This window comes from Pteronotus mesoamericanus, unplaced genomic scaffold (assembly GCF_021234165.1).
Source record: "Pteronotus mesoamericanus isolate MK-2021 breed Mesoamerican mustached bat unplaced genomic scaffold, CSHL_Meso_final contig_182, whole genome shotgun sequence".
In the NCBI taxonomy this organism is placed as follows: Eukaryota; Metazoa; Chordata; class Mammalia; order Chiroptera; family Mormoopidae; genus Pteronotus; species Pteronotus mesoamericanus.
This window is the reverse complement of record NW_026555078.1, coordinates 7,447,519-7,465,116: the sequence shown is the minus strand read 5'-3', so window position 1 is coordinate 7,465,116 and position 17,598 is coordinate 7,447,519. Positions and strand designations below refer to the sequence as shown.

General features: G+C 39.7%; 1 protein-coding gene across 5 annotated transcripts in view; it reads right to left on the bottom strand.

The window, feature by feature from the left end:
• Positions 1 to 578: 578 nt before the first annotated feature.
• Positions 579 to 17,598, bottom strand: part of EML5 (EMAP like 5) — a 110,358-nt gene continuing 93,338 nt past the window's right edge. For all 5 annotated transcript variants that reach the window (XM_054567172.1, XM_054567175.1, XM_054567171.1 and 2 more), the window contains 11 exons: positions 12,540 to 12,713; positions 11,296 to 11,504; positions 8,972 to 9,129; positions 7,028 to 7,142; positions 5,385 to 5,573; positions 5,091 to 5,263; positions 2,849 to 3,011; positions 2,441 to 2,544; positions 1,536 to 1,689; positions 965 to 1,065; positions 579 to 683 (listed from right to left, as the gene is read on the bottom strand). In XM_054567172.1, coding sequence (XP_054423147.1) covers positions 647 to 683; positions 965 to 1,065; positions 1,536 to 1,689; positions 2,441 to 2,544; positions 2,849 to 3,011; positions 5,091 to 5,263; positions 5,385 to 5,573; positions 7,028 to 7,142; positions 8,972 to 9,129; positions 11,296 to 11,504; positions 12,540 to 12,713 — 1,577 coding nt within the window. In that variant the 3' untranslated portion in view covers positions 579 to 646. The remainder of the gene's footprint in view (positions 684 to 964; positions 1,066 to 1,535; positions 1,690 to 2,440; positions 2,545 to 2,848; positions 3,012 to 5,090; positions 5,264 to 5,384; positions 5,574 to 7,027; positions 7,143 to 8,971; positions 9,130 to 11,295; positions 11,505 to 12,539; positions 12,714 to 17,598) is intronic.

Sequence of the window (17,598 nt, the reverse complement as noted above, 5' to 3'; positions counted from 1 at the left end):
AAGCTTAACAGCTCAAATATGAAAAGTAGCAATCATATACTATCTTGTCAATGCCAGGAGAAAACTCTCCCTTATCAAAAGGGCTTTCATTAATGCTTAAGAAGTAGCACATCCTCCAGTGAAGCTTGTACATGTTTCTGCAGGGAAAAATAATGTTTGCCTTTTAAAAACATCCTTTAGGGTGATGGTGTGTATTTCTTTCCTTATGGAAACACATGATAAACTATTTCATCAAACAGTGACACTTGAAAATAAAATAAAAATTCTAAAAGGAGTTTTGCTAAAATGAAAATTATCCAAGTTGGGTTTTTTAAGGTTTTGGGTTGTCTGAGGAGTGCTGTACCCTAAACTTCCCTAGCAGGTCTGCCAACTTCGTGCACACCCCCCCTCCCCCCAAACTGGGGATTGGCTCTCCCTATCCAGTATCAGTTCCTCCTTGAAATGTAATTATCTGGCAGTGTATGGTTATGGACAGTCACCCAGTGCATATAATAAATACTCTGAATGTATCAGTCTTCTACTTTGATGATTCTGGCATACATCCCTGTCCCCATCTTAAGTTAGCACCACTTGACTTTTCCCTCTTCTGTTATTCTGGTTTCTCAAAGCTGTTAGTTTTTTATAATCTTCTCAGCATCCATATCCTTCAGTGAGGCGTATGCACACATCTCCAGACAAACAGACTGCAACCGGAGGGAAAACTGCAGTGAGTTCATTACAGTTCTGACTTTTCAAAACATACTAAGTTTCTCAATTGAGCTTTCAGGTCATGCACATACAAATTTTTTCCTCATTAACTCCTTTTATCCTGTATTTAAATATTAGTGTGCAGCTCCAAGGAGCCATCTGGTCATGCTACCTATAATGTTGACGACTGAGTCCGGAGACTGAAACTAGAAGTAAAATTAAATTTCTTTAATAACTAGTAAAGACAGTTGGCTCTTGGCCAAAGAAAGCTACCTACCTGCAGTCATCACCTCCAGCACTAATAACATGTCGGTCACCACTGGTAAATCGAATATTTGTCACATGGGGTGAGTGACCCAAGAACCTTTTGTGCTTTGCCTAAAAGAAAAAAAGAAAAAGCTCAAGGTGTGTGAGGCACACAAAAGTCAGAGGTTGCTATAAGGAGCCATGATTTTCCATCGCCAGGGTGTGGAGAGAGGAAGCAGTCAGGACCACAGCCAACGATCCAGCGCTTTGTCCGAGTGAGTGATGGATCTGCGCTGAACACAAACCAGGGGTTCCTCTAAGGAAAAGCATTTCAAACAGTAACAGATAAAGGTTTGCTGGAAAGCAAACTGCAGTTTTATCAGAATAGTTTGCAAAGATGGAGTTACTTCAGAGCAGGGGATGTAACTTCTAATAGCTGTTATTTCAGAGTAATGGATTTAGGAAGTTTGGGGAACATTTTAGGAACACAAAGTACTTTGAAAGCAGGAGACAATAATACATTTTGGCTAATGGGTGGGGAAAAGTACTAATGATTAGACATCTAAATTGGAAATATATAAAATACCAGACCAAATACTTACAAATTTTTCAGGACATGGGAAGTCAAATAACTTCACCATGCCAAAGTCGTCTCCTGTTACAAGGCTGATTCCTGAATGAGATACGCAGGCACAGTTGACGTCAGCTTTCTCGGCGTGTCTCGACCAGATTCCCAGGACTTCATTTCCTAGGATACTAGAGGGAAGGAATGAAAGAAAACACTCCATGGCAAACACATATAGGTTTGCCACACTGAAAAAGTTTTCTTGGTAATTAGTCTCTAAGTGGCTAACTGTATTTTTTTAAAATACAGGAAGTAAATTGTGTAAGGTCAATTATCTGGAGTCCTGTGTTTCACCTGGGATGGTAACCCTTCCCTCTTAGAGAAATTTTATAATTTTAAGGGTACATACACTAACTGCTTTAATAAATTACTACTATATGAGAGCTGGTTTACAAAATAGTGATGCTTGTTCTACAGGAATTTGATGGCTGTTATAATTTACATTGATTAAAAAGATGGATATGCCTGATTACCTGTTATACAGCTAGCAAGTTTGAACAAATTTTGTAAGGTTTCATTTCTAACATCTGCAAGATAGCATTCATTTAAGATAGAGAAATAATACAACTGCCTAACAGTACCCAATATATGTTTTTATTGTCTCTCATTAAACCTACTACGTTAAAGGAAACATGAGGCATCTTTAAAGTCATAACTTTGACATCCTTTCTTTAAAAGAACCAATGATGGAGCCTGGAAATACAGGCAACCAAAAGCGGTCTCAGGGTGAGCACATCATTCTCCCCTTAGGAAGAATGGAAGATACCGTAACAAACAGAACTCAGTTACTATCCCCTAGTGGAATGACTGCCTGTTCTGAAACAGGATGCTCCTAACTGACCGTCAGTCAGGTCTTCCCTTCTGAATGTATGAAATGTTTACCTAGTCCACGTAGCCCAAGTAATTCTGTCGATGGCAGCTGGATCCATCAGATGTCTCCCTGAAGGCACTTCGTAGACATGCCGTTTATAGCAACCAGTGGAGACCTTTCATCACATATTAAAATGGGACAAGAGCTCTATTACGTGTGAGGCAAAATCCAGAAGTATAGTACACTAGCAAAGTGCTACTGGGTTTACATTTCTAACTGCTAAGAACGTAGAAGATGAGTACAAAACTTGTACAAAACAATGGAGGAAAGGCCTGAAGAATGGAATAATAAAAGAGTATGGAGACAATGAATAGTAAATGGCAAGAGCTTGGAAGCTCTGGAACTCAGGAGTTCTAAATACACGTTCATTTCCAAGACGTGAAAGGACTGTAACTGGATATACAGGACTAGTACTGTACCTGGAGGTACCTACTGTCTGCAGAGAAGTCCATTTGAATGACGAAGCTTGGAATGTCCCTGCAGTAGCTGATTCTGTTAAGGGTGGGGCCCAATGATAGGTCATAAAAATCCACAGAGTTCTCACTAGAACCCACTGCCAGAAACTGGGAATCTGGACTAAACCTGAGTATGTAAAAAAAACATGTAAAAGATGCATTCGGTGACATGAAACAATATAAACAATTATTTTAAGACTTGAGTTTTCTAGCTCTCAAAATAAATGTGTGATGGGCGGTTCTGGGGGGTGGGGACAGACAGGAAGCTTGTTGGCGGGCGCTTGTTGGCAGTGCTGGAGCATCAGCCCCAGTGCCTTGCGGCCCTGTCAGCAGATGCTCACTTGCTGACAGCAGAGGAGAGGAACCAGGTTACACCTGACCTTAAAGAGTAGAATACTTGAAATTAAGAGAGATGCCATCTACAAAGAGTTCTTCAAAGATTTTAGTTTGTCTTTATGTCCCAAGTTGCTCTACAAGCAGAGAAAAAGAATCGTCACCAGGAATGGTTCAGTGTGTACAACAAGGTCCAGATAACTCCTGTGTCACCTGACTGTGGTCAGCTGACCAAGAGAGACATGAAACTGGTCAACTTTATTGAAAAAGCAGATGCTTCTATGTTATTTCATCTTATATCTCAGGTGGAATACATTTTGGAGGTGATTTACATGAACTTAAGTTGTAAATTTAGTAGTGGAATCTAACGAACAAAGTGAACTAACAAGCAAAACAGAGACAGACTCATAGACCAGGTTTACAGATCTGGGGGAGCCGTGTGGAGGGACAGAGCAAAAAGGAAACACAGACAACAGGGCAGTGACCGCAGCGGGGAGGGGTGGCTAGAAGTGGTAGAGGGTTGCGGGGGAGATAAATGGTAACGGAAAAAAACAAGATGATGAACTGTTTAATAAAAATTTAAAATATATTTAGTTCACCTTTATACAATATTTTGTAAAATCAGTGCTTAAATACAAAATAATTTAAATTTGAAAAACATGGCCTCAGATTTATCTGATAAACTAATTATGTATACTCAGATTATGTTTGTGTTAAATGAAACAAAACGCTTATATTTTACTTCAATTTTTAAATTGTTCCTGAACTTTAATTTCCTAATTCCTTTAAAAAATGTTTTTTAAAAAAGCCACTAACAATTATTTAATTACTAAGTCACATAATTCAGTAAGAAAGGATTCTCTCATCTGGAAAGATCGTGTCTTAACAGCGAAGAAAAGAGACCAGCTTAACTCAGGCCAGTGACATTACTTGTGGCTTGGAAGATTTTAAAAGACAAAGTACTATTGTCTACTGATCATGGGAAGCAGTATTCCACAGTCAGCCTTGTGAAACTGTCCACGAGTTGCAGAGGTAGGGACCTTAGGGACCTGGGGGAGCTACGGGAAGCCACTGTCACTGTTACATACTGAGGTTCTGAGGAAGGTTTCATTTGTGAAATGGTTTTACTGGGGAAGAGTGGAAGATTTTGACAGACCTGGATTCAATAATCTTATCTCGATTACATACAAGTGCTCAAATGGTAGCCATTGGTAAAAATAAAGGTTCAAGGAAAGTTTAAATTAATTCAGACTCTGGGTCATCGCTGATGTTTAGCGAGTAGTAAATGAATGAACTAAGGGCCCAAATGAAAGAGAAGTGAGAGACGTTTGGGGTTTTAACTTTAGTTTTCCTGGCTGACAGGAAGTCCTTGGCAGGAGGACCTCACTGGACATGTCCAGCGTGATACTTAGTAAACACTCCCTGGTACTTGCGTTATAAGGCACTGGGGTTGGTGCCCAGCGGGTCCATAATTTGCCAAGGAGTAAGTATACAAACAGCGGTGTTTCAGCACACAATTTATGATGTGAACTAAGGGCATTTTCTCAAACGCACACTGGGTCATTTAAGAGTATTAGAGTGAAGGGACTGGCCAAATTTTATATATCTATATATGAAAAACGCACACAGACAACAGAATGATGGTAGCCTAGAGGAAACGGGGTGAAGGTGCGTGAAGGGGGCATGGGGAGAGGAGCCTTTGCTTGGGGTGATGGGTGCACAATACGGTGTGTAGGTGATGTTTTATTGGGTTGTACACTGACTTGAAACCAGTATGGTTTTGCGAACCCACATCACCCCAATAAATTCAATTTAAAACAAAAACATAAACGTAAAGAGTATAGTAGAAATATTACCCCATTTGCTGACAAACCTGATATCGTGAATTGCACATCGCCTGTCTCTCTTCTTTCCCCATATTTTTAGAGAGCTCACCAGTAAAATAATAAATTCTCCGTTTTTCATTCCAATAGCCACCATGTCCCCTTCAGGGCTGTAGCATACAGTGTGAGCAGCATGTCCCAAGTTCACTTTGTTTAACATCTTCTGCATAAGAACCAAAAGAATTACGAGAACTACATTAAGTACTTTCAAAGTAAACCAGTTTCTTCCCAAAACTCAACATAATGCTACGAAATTACAGCATCTTTTAAAAAATTGCACTCACTTTATCAGCAATATCCCAGAGTATCACTGTCCCATCTTCGGCAGCAGAAAGGAAAAAATCCCTGGAAGGATGTGTTGCTAGTCCCCATATGGGTCCATCCACATGACCGTTAACTAAAATATTACATGCTGCGTTTTTCTCTCCAACTTCAATTATTTCAGCATTCTTTGTCCCAACTAGAATCTTGCCCTGAAACACAGTGGGACAAATATATTTAACATAATACAACAGTTGCTCTTCTTAAAAATATGAGAATGACCTTACCTTTGTGATACAGTGATTTACAGTAAGTATGTATTTGGCACAAAGCTCCTGAAATCCTTGGAATTTACTAAGTGATGAGAACCCTAGAGATGTCTTTTGTTATGTTAATGAGATGCCATTCATACTCCACCTAAGGATGGGGGCTGGCTGCCTGGAGACCCAGCCCTGTGACTACTGGGTTGGAACTTTCAGTTCCTCACCATCCACCTCTGGGGAGGGGGAAGAGGGGCTGCACGTTAAATCAGTTAACGGCTGGCTGTAATCTATCCCGACCACGTGATAAAGCCTCCTTAAAAATCCTAGGGACAGGGTTTGGAGAGCTTCCAGCTGATGACCACAGGGAGACGTGGGGAGGACGGCGTGCGAGCTCCATGCCTGTTCCCACGTACTTTGCCTCGTGCAGGTCTGCACGTGGCTGTCCAGGAGTTCTATCCTTGTACAGTGATCCCAGGTGTAAGTGAAACACCTCTCTGAGTTCTGTGAACTGCTCTACCAAATCAACCAAACCCAGGGTCAGGCCGGGGACTCTAACCTGTAGGCAGCTGGCCAGAAACACAGGTAACGGACCTGGACTTGAGCCTTAGGTCCAAGGGGGGTGGGGCAATCTCCGAGGGCAGAACCCCTCACCACCGGACGCTCACCCTGAGTAGACAGCACCAGAGCCGAGCTGAATTTTCAGAACCGCTGCTGCTGTCAGAGAATTGCTTGGGGTTGTGTGGGCTCCCTCCCGCCCCCATCAGGGTTGGTTCCAGAAACAGAATAGCCTACTTTCAGAGAACTTTCTGCTTTGAATTAATCTAGCACACACCGTTTCCTGTGTCTAGAGGCACATTTGCAAGATAATACCCCTGGCTTCTCCAATCATCAAGTTTGGACTCTGATGACATTATAGCCTGAAGATCTCCAGAGAGGTATAAATGAATTTAGATATAGGAAGAAAGTACTGGATTTTAATTAAAAATAAGTATAAATAAAAGTAAGCTGTACAGACTAACAACAGATAATATATGTAGATGATTTATAAATATACTTTTAGCAAGTACATGCAGGGCCAAAATTTTTTCTAGAAATGTGTTTTGAAGAAAATCAGACAGCTGCACTACTCAAAATGAGTCGATTGGAAAGGCAACAGCTCAGTCTACCACTGCTGAACGAGCAGATTCAAGGGAACAGGGAGGTTCCAATGCAGCGCTGAGGCGAACGGCCTCCTGCCCACGCCCGGCACCGGTGCGATGGTGCGCCTGTGCGGAGAAGGCCGCGCAGACCCGCATGCAGAGCGGCTGGAGTATCACATCGCCGCCTTGCAAAGGGCGAGAGAACCACAGGCAGGAATGCTCGCCCTCTGCGGCGGCAACGCCACGGCTCAGGGAGCGTCGTACTTTGCCTCTGCACACGGAACGGACACAGTCTGTGGCTTGTCCCGTCTCAAGCCGGAAGGCACGGCATCGCCTCAGTTCCTGGTCCCACAGTTTCACTGCTCCTCCTTCTTTTGACCTATGTAAATAACCCAAACAAAAAAGAAAAAAAAGACTTATTACTGGCTACTACAAATAATTTTTATTATAAACAAATACTAAGTTATAAGCAGGGCACTAAAGATGGCCCTGATGTTTATAATATATTTCATACAGTTTTCTAAACTTTTTACAGCAATTTTAAGATATACTGGATCTCAGTTTAAGCAGATTTTATGAAAATTCATTTTTCTGACATGAGCATAATTTTATTTAGCCCCACTCCCAAATACATATCCTTTTATAACACGACCTCTTGATTAAGGAAATGTACAAAATGATATTTAATGTTGAGGATGATGGGAATGTAAGGTTAGAGAGAGGGATTACAGCCACGCTACAGAATCTATTTTAAGGGCCAAAAGAGAAACATTTTTTTTCTCTACCATTATTATTCAAATAGCCTTCTGAAAAAAAAAGGAAAAAACATACCTTTTATCTAATAAGCTTATCTACACATATATATATTTTTTAAATATTCGGTCAATTGCATTTTCATATGTTTTGATTTAGAGGTACCATTGAAATGTTCTATGTTAGCTTTGGTACTTGAGTAAGTTCATCCTATCACTTTAGTTAAAACACTATTTCTAAGGTTAAAAACAATATCCTTCTGAAACAGTTTATTGACTACTAAGGAGTAGGGAGGGGTGTGCAAGACTTGATGACTCGTGGGAAGCGTAAGTGTCAGAGTAACCTACAAAAAATCAAAATACAGCCCTGGCTGGTGTGGCTCAGTGGACTGAGGGCCAGTCTGCGCACCAAAAGGTCGCCGGTCCAATTCCCGGTCAGGGCACATGCCCAGGTTGTGGGGCCAGGTCCCCAGCTGCGGGTGCGCGAGAGGCAACCAGGCGATTTATCTCACACATCGTGTTTCTCTCCCTCTCTTCCCCCCTCTTCCCCTCTCTTTAAAAAATAAATAAATAAATAAATAAATAATAAAATCTTTTAAAAAATACAGCCCGTTGTGGTTTTTCTTTTGGGAGAACTGAAAAGTGTATTGCTTTATTTTCTACTAGATGAACCGCTTGTCTTAGGGAAAAGAACTTTCTCTTGTACCATAATACAATCTTCCTTTGTGAGAAAGGCAAAAGCTGCTGCAATTGTGTTTAGCAGATAGATGTAGGTTCTCTTAATCCTGTACTGAAATGTACTTAACTTCCTGGTCACATTACATGTTACATTTTAACATGCATATGACTATGCTGATAGGAAATCAATGACAATCTGGTTTCCACGGAAAGATCTGAAAATCACTCAGGAAAAGGCCTCTCCTCGACTTAAATCTTGAGGTCTGGTATTAAACAATTTTATGGCACAAGTTTGCCTCAAGCAAAACAAGGCAGAGCTGGCCTCTAGCACCCGCTCACCCCTCTCTAACGTGGCAGTATGCACTTCACCCCTCAGTGCCCCGTCTGAACAAAAAGCAAGTAGGCAAGATGCATCTTGGGTTTGATGGCAACGATTCACTCATGGGTCATCTGTTAGTCCACTAATACTTACACAGGCATACGGACATCAAGAAAATCAATTCTTAACTTGCAGGATAACTACCTATCCATACCTCTGAAAAATTATCACCTCAGCTGTTTATCTACAATGCAAAATGAAAAGTGGAAGCCATTTAAAATCAGAAATAGGAGCCAACAAGAAAGCCCATAAAAGGCAATAAAAGGAGAAGCATATAACAAGAACAGTCAGGGAGGATAATCCATCTGGTCTGGAAATAAGCAGAATAACTAATAGCAAACCACAGGTAGACCACAATGCGTAAATATTCAGGAGGCTATGAAAAGAAAAAGGACTCACGGTCTTTCCTTGCCACCAGTCACAATAAGTCCGTCTCGCAGGGTGGTGTACATGGCGAACACCGGCCCGTTGTGAGCTCTGGCCACGACTCTACACAGTATGTGATCTTTCCACACACAGACATCTCCACTGATGGTACCTGTAAACGTCAAGTTATTCTGAAAAGGAGTGGGGAAGATAAACTCATCAAAAGTTCAGACAGAGTTCAAATGTGCAGTTCTCTCTCTCTACGTAAGTGTGATCCTATCTCACGGCGGGACAAGGAGAGCACGGGGCGGGGACCGGGGCGGGGACCAACAGCCGGGAAACCTGGACGGGAGGCTCAGCCACGTCTGGGCTTTTTCCCTCCTCCAGCTGGGCTGCTTATCAGTTGGAATAACCTGGGATAAGACTTTTAACCTCTGTGAGCATCCTCAGCTTTTCCTGTGTTAAATGAGTCACAGTGAGCACACGTCAGTCTCTAAGCTATCTTCCAATTACAAAGTGCTGCGATTCTAGTCATGTCCTCCCTTTGGGTTGCTTCCTTATAACTACCCTAGAAATAACTTAAAGGCCACCAAGAAACAGAGTTAAAAGAGAATAAAAATGGGAAGTGAAAGTATTTTATTAGGTGTGATACTTTGTCATAGAAAGTAAAACTAAAACTATTATCTATCGTGAAGTTGTAGGTTTTTTTTTATTTCACTAACTCATGAAGTTACAAATGAAATCAACACCTGCCATTTCTTAAAAATCAAGACAGCAGAAGTTAATGCATTTTTGCCATCAATCGAAAGATAAATTTGATAAGGTACCAAAAGCTTATTTAGGTCACTCTGAGAACTGCAATCCTGATTGAGTTCCTTCTGTGGAAATTGGAGAAATCAAGTCCTATATCTATATCCTGTGCCATTGTTACCTCGTTTTAGCTTTACTTTTAGAGCAGCTCATCCATGTAAGGTCTTTCACCCTAAACAGTACGGAATGAACCAACAGGAATATGACTTTGAATGGTAACAAACAAGCTGAGGGGTTTTTTTGTGTTTGTTTTTGGTGATAAGTTTTTCTTTAGGTGGCAAAGAGATTTTTCTTTAATCTGAGAATACTAGTTTGTATGTTTAATTTCCCTACAACAATTTAATGTTACTGCGAATTCCTCAGCATTTACACTTATTCACTATAGCTCGTATTTGAATAACAATTGTATTTGTCATTTAGGAGCACCATTATTTCATGCCTTATCGGAAAATAGAATGCAAATGCTTCAAGTGTAAAAACCAGTATTTTACGCCTGCTGTTTCCATAAGCCCCTAGCATATAGTTTCGGAAGGCTTAACCTGAGTAAAACCCACTCTGCTATGCAACCAAACATTCTCTCTGATTGCACTCTTGCTTCAAACCTGAAAGTATGAATAATACTGTAATCTTCACGTTTATTTTCTATTGGGAATAGGCAATTCACTACATCAGGAATTTTATACATGAAGACAGTTAATCTAAATGGGCAAATTAAATGCCAGAAGGATATGAATGTCAGTTTTCTTCTGTAAAGGAATTACTGGTCTTATATTAAGAATCCCCAAAAGATTTATCTTAAGTTTGACATGGCATAGTCAATATTCTCAATGGTCTTTTTCTCAAAACTCTAAGTGTCCTTAAAGGTCCTAAAATTATAATTTTCTTCCTTCAAGTACTGCCTGCCCACACAGACACTTTGGTAAGGAAATCCGCTTAGAGTTATCATGCACCCAAGGAGTAAAAAGCCTGGCCAGGACGGAATGTAAAAAGGAAAAACGCAGCCCCAGATGGAGTGGGGGAAGGAGAGGACGTGGCTCTTGAACACTTTCTATTCAGACCAGGAGCTGCGCTCTCTTCCCCTGAATGGGAGACACTGGCCCAGGGCACTTCCAACCCTGTGATAAGCAGTAAATTAAGATGACAGAAAGCAAAAGAAATCCTAAATCCATGTACCACCTTTTAAACACTGGAAAACTATGTTTCTTGTGCTATCTCTTTTATTCTGACAAATTTTCCCGGACCTAGAAGATTGAGGGTGACAATTTCAGAGTTAGCGAAGACTTTTGAGAATGGCAGAGGCCCACGGAGTTAAATGTTTCATTATAATCCTTCTCCCTCATCAACTTTCTGTCCCACTCCCAGATTTCTGCAAGTATCAGATTTTGAAAGATGAAGTGCATGCCTGACCGGGACATAAGTAATGACCGGCAGATTACATACAGTGCCATATAAACAGCATTAATATGACTCGGCTAGGGCAAGAAAATGCAAAGGAGTCCAATTTAGGTAATTCAGAGTCCACTACCACACGCATTTAAGGGACATACTGCACCAAATGCCACAGCGAGCATGGTCTGCATCCGGGCGTCTTCCAGTGCGCTCAGTAGCCCTTTTTTGCTAAGAAGAGCCCTTCCTGCCAGTGTCCAGAACTTCACATGTTTTACTCCCACAGACACAAACTGGGAATCTGAATCTGGCCGGAATTCTGCCACAAAAATACGTTGGTTGTGACCAGCTTTGCTAGCAATTTTGGCACCTGATAAAAAAAGGTACAACAAAATCATGAAGGTTAATGTAAGAACTAAGGTAATTTTTATAGGCTCCAACAGTCATTCAAAATACATAGTTCAAAAGGCAAATGCTTATTTAAATAAGAGAGGGTGTACCCCTTGCTCTGCTACCTGGCAATTACATGACGTACAATTATGTACTTGTGTACAGGGTCCTCTAAACGTATTTTTGCAAGTAGTATGTGTTCGCGGAGCTGCCTTATCATTTACAGGGCATTTTATTTATTTATGGTTTATAAAAACTGGTTACCATTGACAGTTGTTCACTCTTTTATCCCATGAGCATCCATCCGGCTGTCTGGCTGGTCAGCTGCAGGACCGCTGCCATCGTTTGAGGGGAATTTTAGACTTTGTAAACTGTATCTTACTTTTTTTTTTCTATGTAGCTCTAGGAATTTCACTTTTTCTAGTAGCTGTGTATCTGAAAAGTTTTCTCTGAAGTGTATATGACCTTATTGATCTTCCATTATCACTTACAATATCCTTCATTTCCACTCTTTTTAAAGTTTTTTAACACTGATATTTAGACAGAGAGAAGAGGAAAGGTGAGAGAGACAGAGAGAAACATCGACCTGTAGTTTCACTTATTCACGCATTCAGTGGCTGATTCTTGTATGTGCTCTGACCAGGGGTGGGACCCACAGCGTTGGCGCATCAGGTCGACACTCTAACCAACTGAGCGACCCAGCCAGGGCCATTTCCCTTCTTAAGATCCTCCGTAACTGATCAAACATTTAGCAAAACACTTACTGAAAGGAAAGAGCAGCAAATCATTTATAATATTAGTAACTTCCATTAGTTTACCCTTTGTGAGCTTACAATTTCACTGGGTTTTTTACGTGTGACACACCTACAATAAAACCAGCTGTGTACTGTGTGTTGTGCAAGGCTGTAGTGAATAATGGTTTCTCGATCACCAAATTAAGGTAAATATTAAATAGAGAATTCATATTACCATAGTATTCTTATTTTTAAAAATCACAAAGAAAAACGAATCCTACCTTCCTGCCATCTCCAAATGGTAATAGTATGTTCTGGGTCTAGGCCCACAGACAGCAAGAGTTTGCCAGTAGCACTGAAGCTGACTGAACACACTCCCTTTGAATGGTAGCATCTTAGTATAGATAAAGTCTGCTTGTTGATTGCATCCCAGATGTGGATAGAAGGAGCTGTAGCTAAATAAGGATAAAATCCAAAAGTTGTGATACACCTCTTATAAATGTTTCCATTTCTAAAGCTAAGGCATATGCATCTCTGAAACATGGAAAATATGTACAAAGAAAGGTTGTGTACTTGGTTAAAAATGCGTAACTATGACTAAATGAAAAAGAGGAATGAAAAAATAATACAGAATACTTCAGACTATAGTCCAAAGTGCACTTTTAAGAAAAAAGCATTTAGATAAGCAACTTGGGTAATCGCAACTTTAAATGCAAAAATAATGCACATTTTAGATACATGTTAAATATTTATACACTTATGTGAAGAAATACATAAATATTGCACAATTAAATATCCGGGTATATTTAGTACTTAGGTTATCTGAAGAAGAGATGAAAAACAAACACAAATTGAGAAAAACAATAGGTAGGAAACCACCTGAAAGGATCTCAAAAGAAATCTTTAACCATATAGACAAGTATCTGGTAAAATGCTACATCTGTATCACTTTCTAAGACAGTTTTTTTAAAACAGGGTTTATGGAAGAAATAAAACTAATCTTTTTTTAAGATTTTATTTACTTATTTTTAGAGAGAGGAGAAGGGAGAAGGAAAGAGAGAGAGAATATCTCTGTGTGAGAGATACATCAATTGGGTTGCCTCCTGCACGCCCCCAACTAAGGACCTTGTCTGCAACCCAGGCATGTGCCCTGACCAGGAATTGAACTGGTAACGCTTCAGTTCACAGGCTAGCACTCGATCCACTGAGCCACACCAGCCAGGGCAAAACTAATCTTTTTAAAAAATTACATTTGTTTTTATTTACCTTGTGAAGCCTGTTTCTACTGCTTAAAAAAAATTTCCCAGTTCTCTGCATTTTCCAAGTTAAAAAAAATCATAGCCTTGTATTGTTCTCTTTTTTTTTAATGAATGAAACTCTTAAGAAATGGATAAGTTAATTCAGCAGCTAATTCAGTCTCAGAACATAAGTACTTTTAATAACCAAAATACTACTGTGCATTTGCTTTAAATTATAAATGTGTTACAAATATTGTATTGCAAAAATAGAGAAATATTAAGTAAGATAAGTTACCTTAAAACCATTTGGGGCAGAAAGAAATTTTGGTCTCTTAAGAAAATATTCTGATTAAATTTAGACTATATTGTACTCCATCTGCAATTTATGTTATACGATAAATTAAATCTGATAATTCCTCCAAGTAGTTACCATATACTAAACCAGGAATTTAAATTTTAGTATGATTAAGTAGAAAATTGTTCAAATATTTCTGCAACTCTTTCAAGTTATTCTTTTTTAATTTTTTTCAATTACAGGTGATATAAAATTTATACAACTTTATGTAAAAAAATAAAAACTGGCCCTGGCTGGTGTCGATCAGTAGACTGAGCACCAGCCTGTGAACCGAGGGGTCACTGGTTCAATCTCCAGTGAGAGCACATGCCTGGGTTGTGGGCCAGGTCCCCCACCGGGACCATGTGAGAGGCAACCACTCGGTATTTCTCTCCCCTTTCTCTTCCCTCTCCCTTCCCCTCTCTCCAAAAATAAATAAAATAAAAATATTTTTAAAAAATCAAAAGAACATAGAAATAGACATAAAAGGTTACCATATTATAAGACAAGCTATTTAGGTGTGAAAAACTGAGAATAATTTAAGTACTGGACTAAAATTTGGGTGTTCTTCATTCAATAAAATTCAAAGGACATGGGGACTGTAAACTTAATACCAATAAGGTATGTTATATGGTTCAAATTTAAAATGTAAATATATACTGGTAGATCACTCTAATATTTTGCTAGTGATAAATATTACATGGGTCTTCTATAATATAAAAACATTTCTGTATGTTTACAAAAAGCACCTCTGGGCAATTCATATACTATATTTGGCTAAATGTGACGAAGTAGAAAATGGAATTTCAAGACACATCTCCAAATTTAACATGTCACAAATTACAGAATTCCATTTATCACCAAATTTAAAATGCTACAAATTACAGAGCTTCATTTATCTAAAATTTAAATAGCAAGTAATTTTAGATAAGTTGAATTACTGAGCTTTTCAAACATTTATGTGAAATTAAATGAGATGGTAAGAAACGTGTATCAGGACTTTGTACTCTAAAACATATAAATATGATTACATTATGGGACTGCTCCACATTTAGACTGTTCTAAACTTATTGACATAACACTAGTTAAGATTTAAATTACTGGAAATGTTCAAGGTCTAACTTACTGAAGCAGGATTAAGTTATGTTTATTAAGTACATTTAATTTTCTCCTATACAGTCGTCATTTGATTTCCCCAGGGGACTGATACCCAAACCGGAGATTTTCCAGTCCCTCATTGGCATGGTATTTACATATAACCTATATGTGCATATAGGCTACTGCAGTGTCTGCCTACATCGTTTCGTTTGCATGGATTCAGCACAGTGCTCAGTGTGTGGTAAATTCCTATTTTCCTTTTTGAGACTTTTCTGGGATCTTTCTTTTCTGGTATAGTTGATCTGCCATTGGTGGAGTCTGTGGATATGGAAGGCCAACTGTAATTTGAAAGTGGCTATACATCATGCTACAGTACCACGGATAGGACCTTACTTCTCCCCTCCTTACTGACCAGAGGTGAGTGCCGAGCGTGGGCCGGGCACGTTACCAGGAACGTTCATGCTCTGAAATCCCTGCTTTTAGGCAGGTGCGCTTTCCCACGGCTCAGAGAAGAACAGTGCCAGGCTCTGTTCTTGCTCTTTCCATCACATCAAGGTGACTTTGGAAAGTCAATCCCACCAACTCTTCATGACCATTCTTCACCCTTAGTCTCCAGTATAGAGATGCCATAGGGTCTCTTTAAATTACTAATTGGATCTCACAGGAATCTAAGTTTTAAAGGCTACTCTTTCTATCCCTTAGATTGCCTTTGATGCAGCATAATAAATGCTGTATTTTTAAAACAAGAATTAATATGGGCCAGGAAGTGTGCCAACTGTTTTGCTCTTTAGTTTCTGAAGTGGACAGCTCTCATACAACCAGATCTCATCCCTCCTTCCTTCTTGGTAAAGATCCAGCTTGATTCAGGAATCCACTGCTCCTTCATGCAGAGCAAGGAATTCAGAGGAAAGGCCCTGCACACCCCACAGATCAGTCTAAGCCCACCATGGTAACACTCCACTGCACCCCTAACCCCCTTACCATCCCAACTCCCCACCTTGGACGTAAGCGCTTTAGTTCAATAACCCAGATTTAAGCCACTCAGCACACGGTATTCCCCTGGTGTCTTCTCAGGAAGCATGTAACTCCAGGTGCTACTAGTAGTCCTTTTATAACCACAAATACAACCGGCCATATGGGTGAAGTCAAAGCTGTGGCTGGCAGAACAGAGAGGTGGGAAGTGCGTCACGGAGCTCCTGAATCAGCCAAATCAAAGACCCCTCTCCCTGGTCGCTCTTGTGTGCTAGTACATTTCCTTATTTTATGTCTCAGAGGACACACGAAAGACCACGCAAGTTATTTCACAGACAACTGCCTATCATGACAAATAGTAACCAAGACCAGAGAAAGAACTCTCTCATTGAATTGTCTTAAGGATCAAAAATGTCAAATTCTTGGCTCCTAATACCACATCTTAGATGGGCTGGAAAAGCTTCTCTGGGACAAAAGATGCTCTCCTAGTGTCCACCCAAAGCACATTTAATGTATTCAAATGGTAATATGGTCTTAGTGCCATAAAGTCAGGATATCCCATTTCTATTCCTAAAATAAATTCATGGAACTGATGCTAGTTAAATCTATGAGAGCAAATGAAGTTAACTGTTGACTCTTAATAACAAACTACTGAGGTTTGGTAGCATATGATAAATTGAAATATTTTCCACAAACTACCTATTGATAAATAGTACGCTGAATAACCATAGGCTTTAAACACCTTAAATTTCACCAGCTTTGTAAACTAAGCCAACTACGCCTTCTTCTGCTCCAGCTCCACACATACTTTTTACCATCTTCAGGTGTAACATGTCTTAGCAGATTCCACTTCAGGTTACACTGAATTAATGTTTTTTTAACTTCTTGGAAAATTTTATAATGAGTTTAATTAACTCATGGTCAGTAAACATGGTAAAAAAAACAAAAAGAAAATAAAACCAATGTTGCGGTACAGTGGTGCACATAGCACTTAACCCTGTCAGGCAGTAACTGCACCACTGCAACTTGCAGTGCACCCAGCAGCCACGCAAAGCACTGAGGGTGTCATATACAGTCTCTGCTGCAACCAGTCAACGCAGCCGTTGTAGCACAAACTTTGCCACAGACAGGTTGTAAGTGAATGAGTGTGGCTGCGTTCAACAGAGTGTAACTACAGATACTGAAATTCCAGTTTCATAAACCTTTCAAGTTTTGTGAGGATTTAGTCTTCTTTTGACTTTTTCCAGCTACGTGAGTTAGTAAACTGCACCCAGCTCATGAGCGGTACGAAAAGAGGCGGTGGGCCAGAGCTGGCCCACAGGCTGTAGTTTGCCAGCATCTGCTGTTGCATGGAACCAAGAGAGCAAGAACCAAATTTATTTATGTTGAATAAATTTGTAACTGAATAGCCAAATTACAAAATTCTGCTTTCTGCTGGAGAAGAGGGCAGGGAAATAGATACAAATTACTGGCAAATGTTTTCTTATCAAACTACTTCTTCTTACTATATTATGTAAACTGAAAGATGAGTTCAAAAGCCTAGTTATTATATATCTAAAAACAACGGACACACATTGTTTAAGAGATTTTTAAATTCACAAGGCCATGGTCAAAATCAATAATAAAAAGTTATTCTTGTATCTTTAAATGACCTGTTGACCTAATATGTATAAAATTGGGATAATATATAGAAATAAA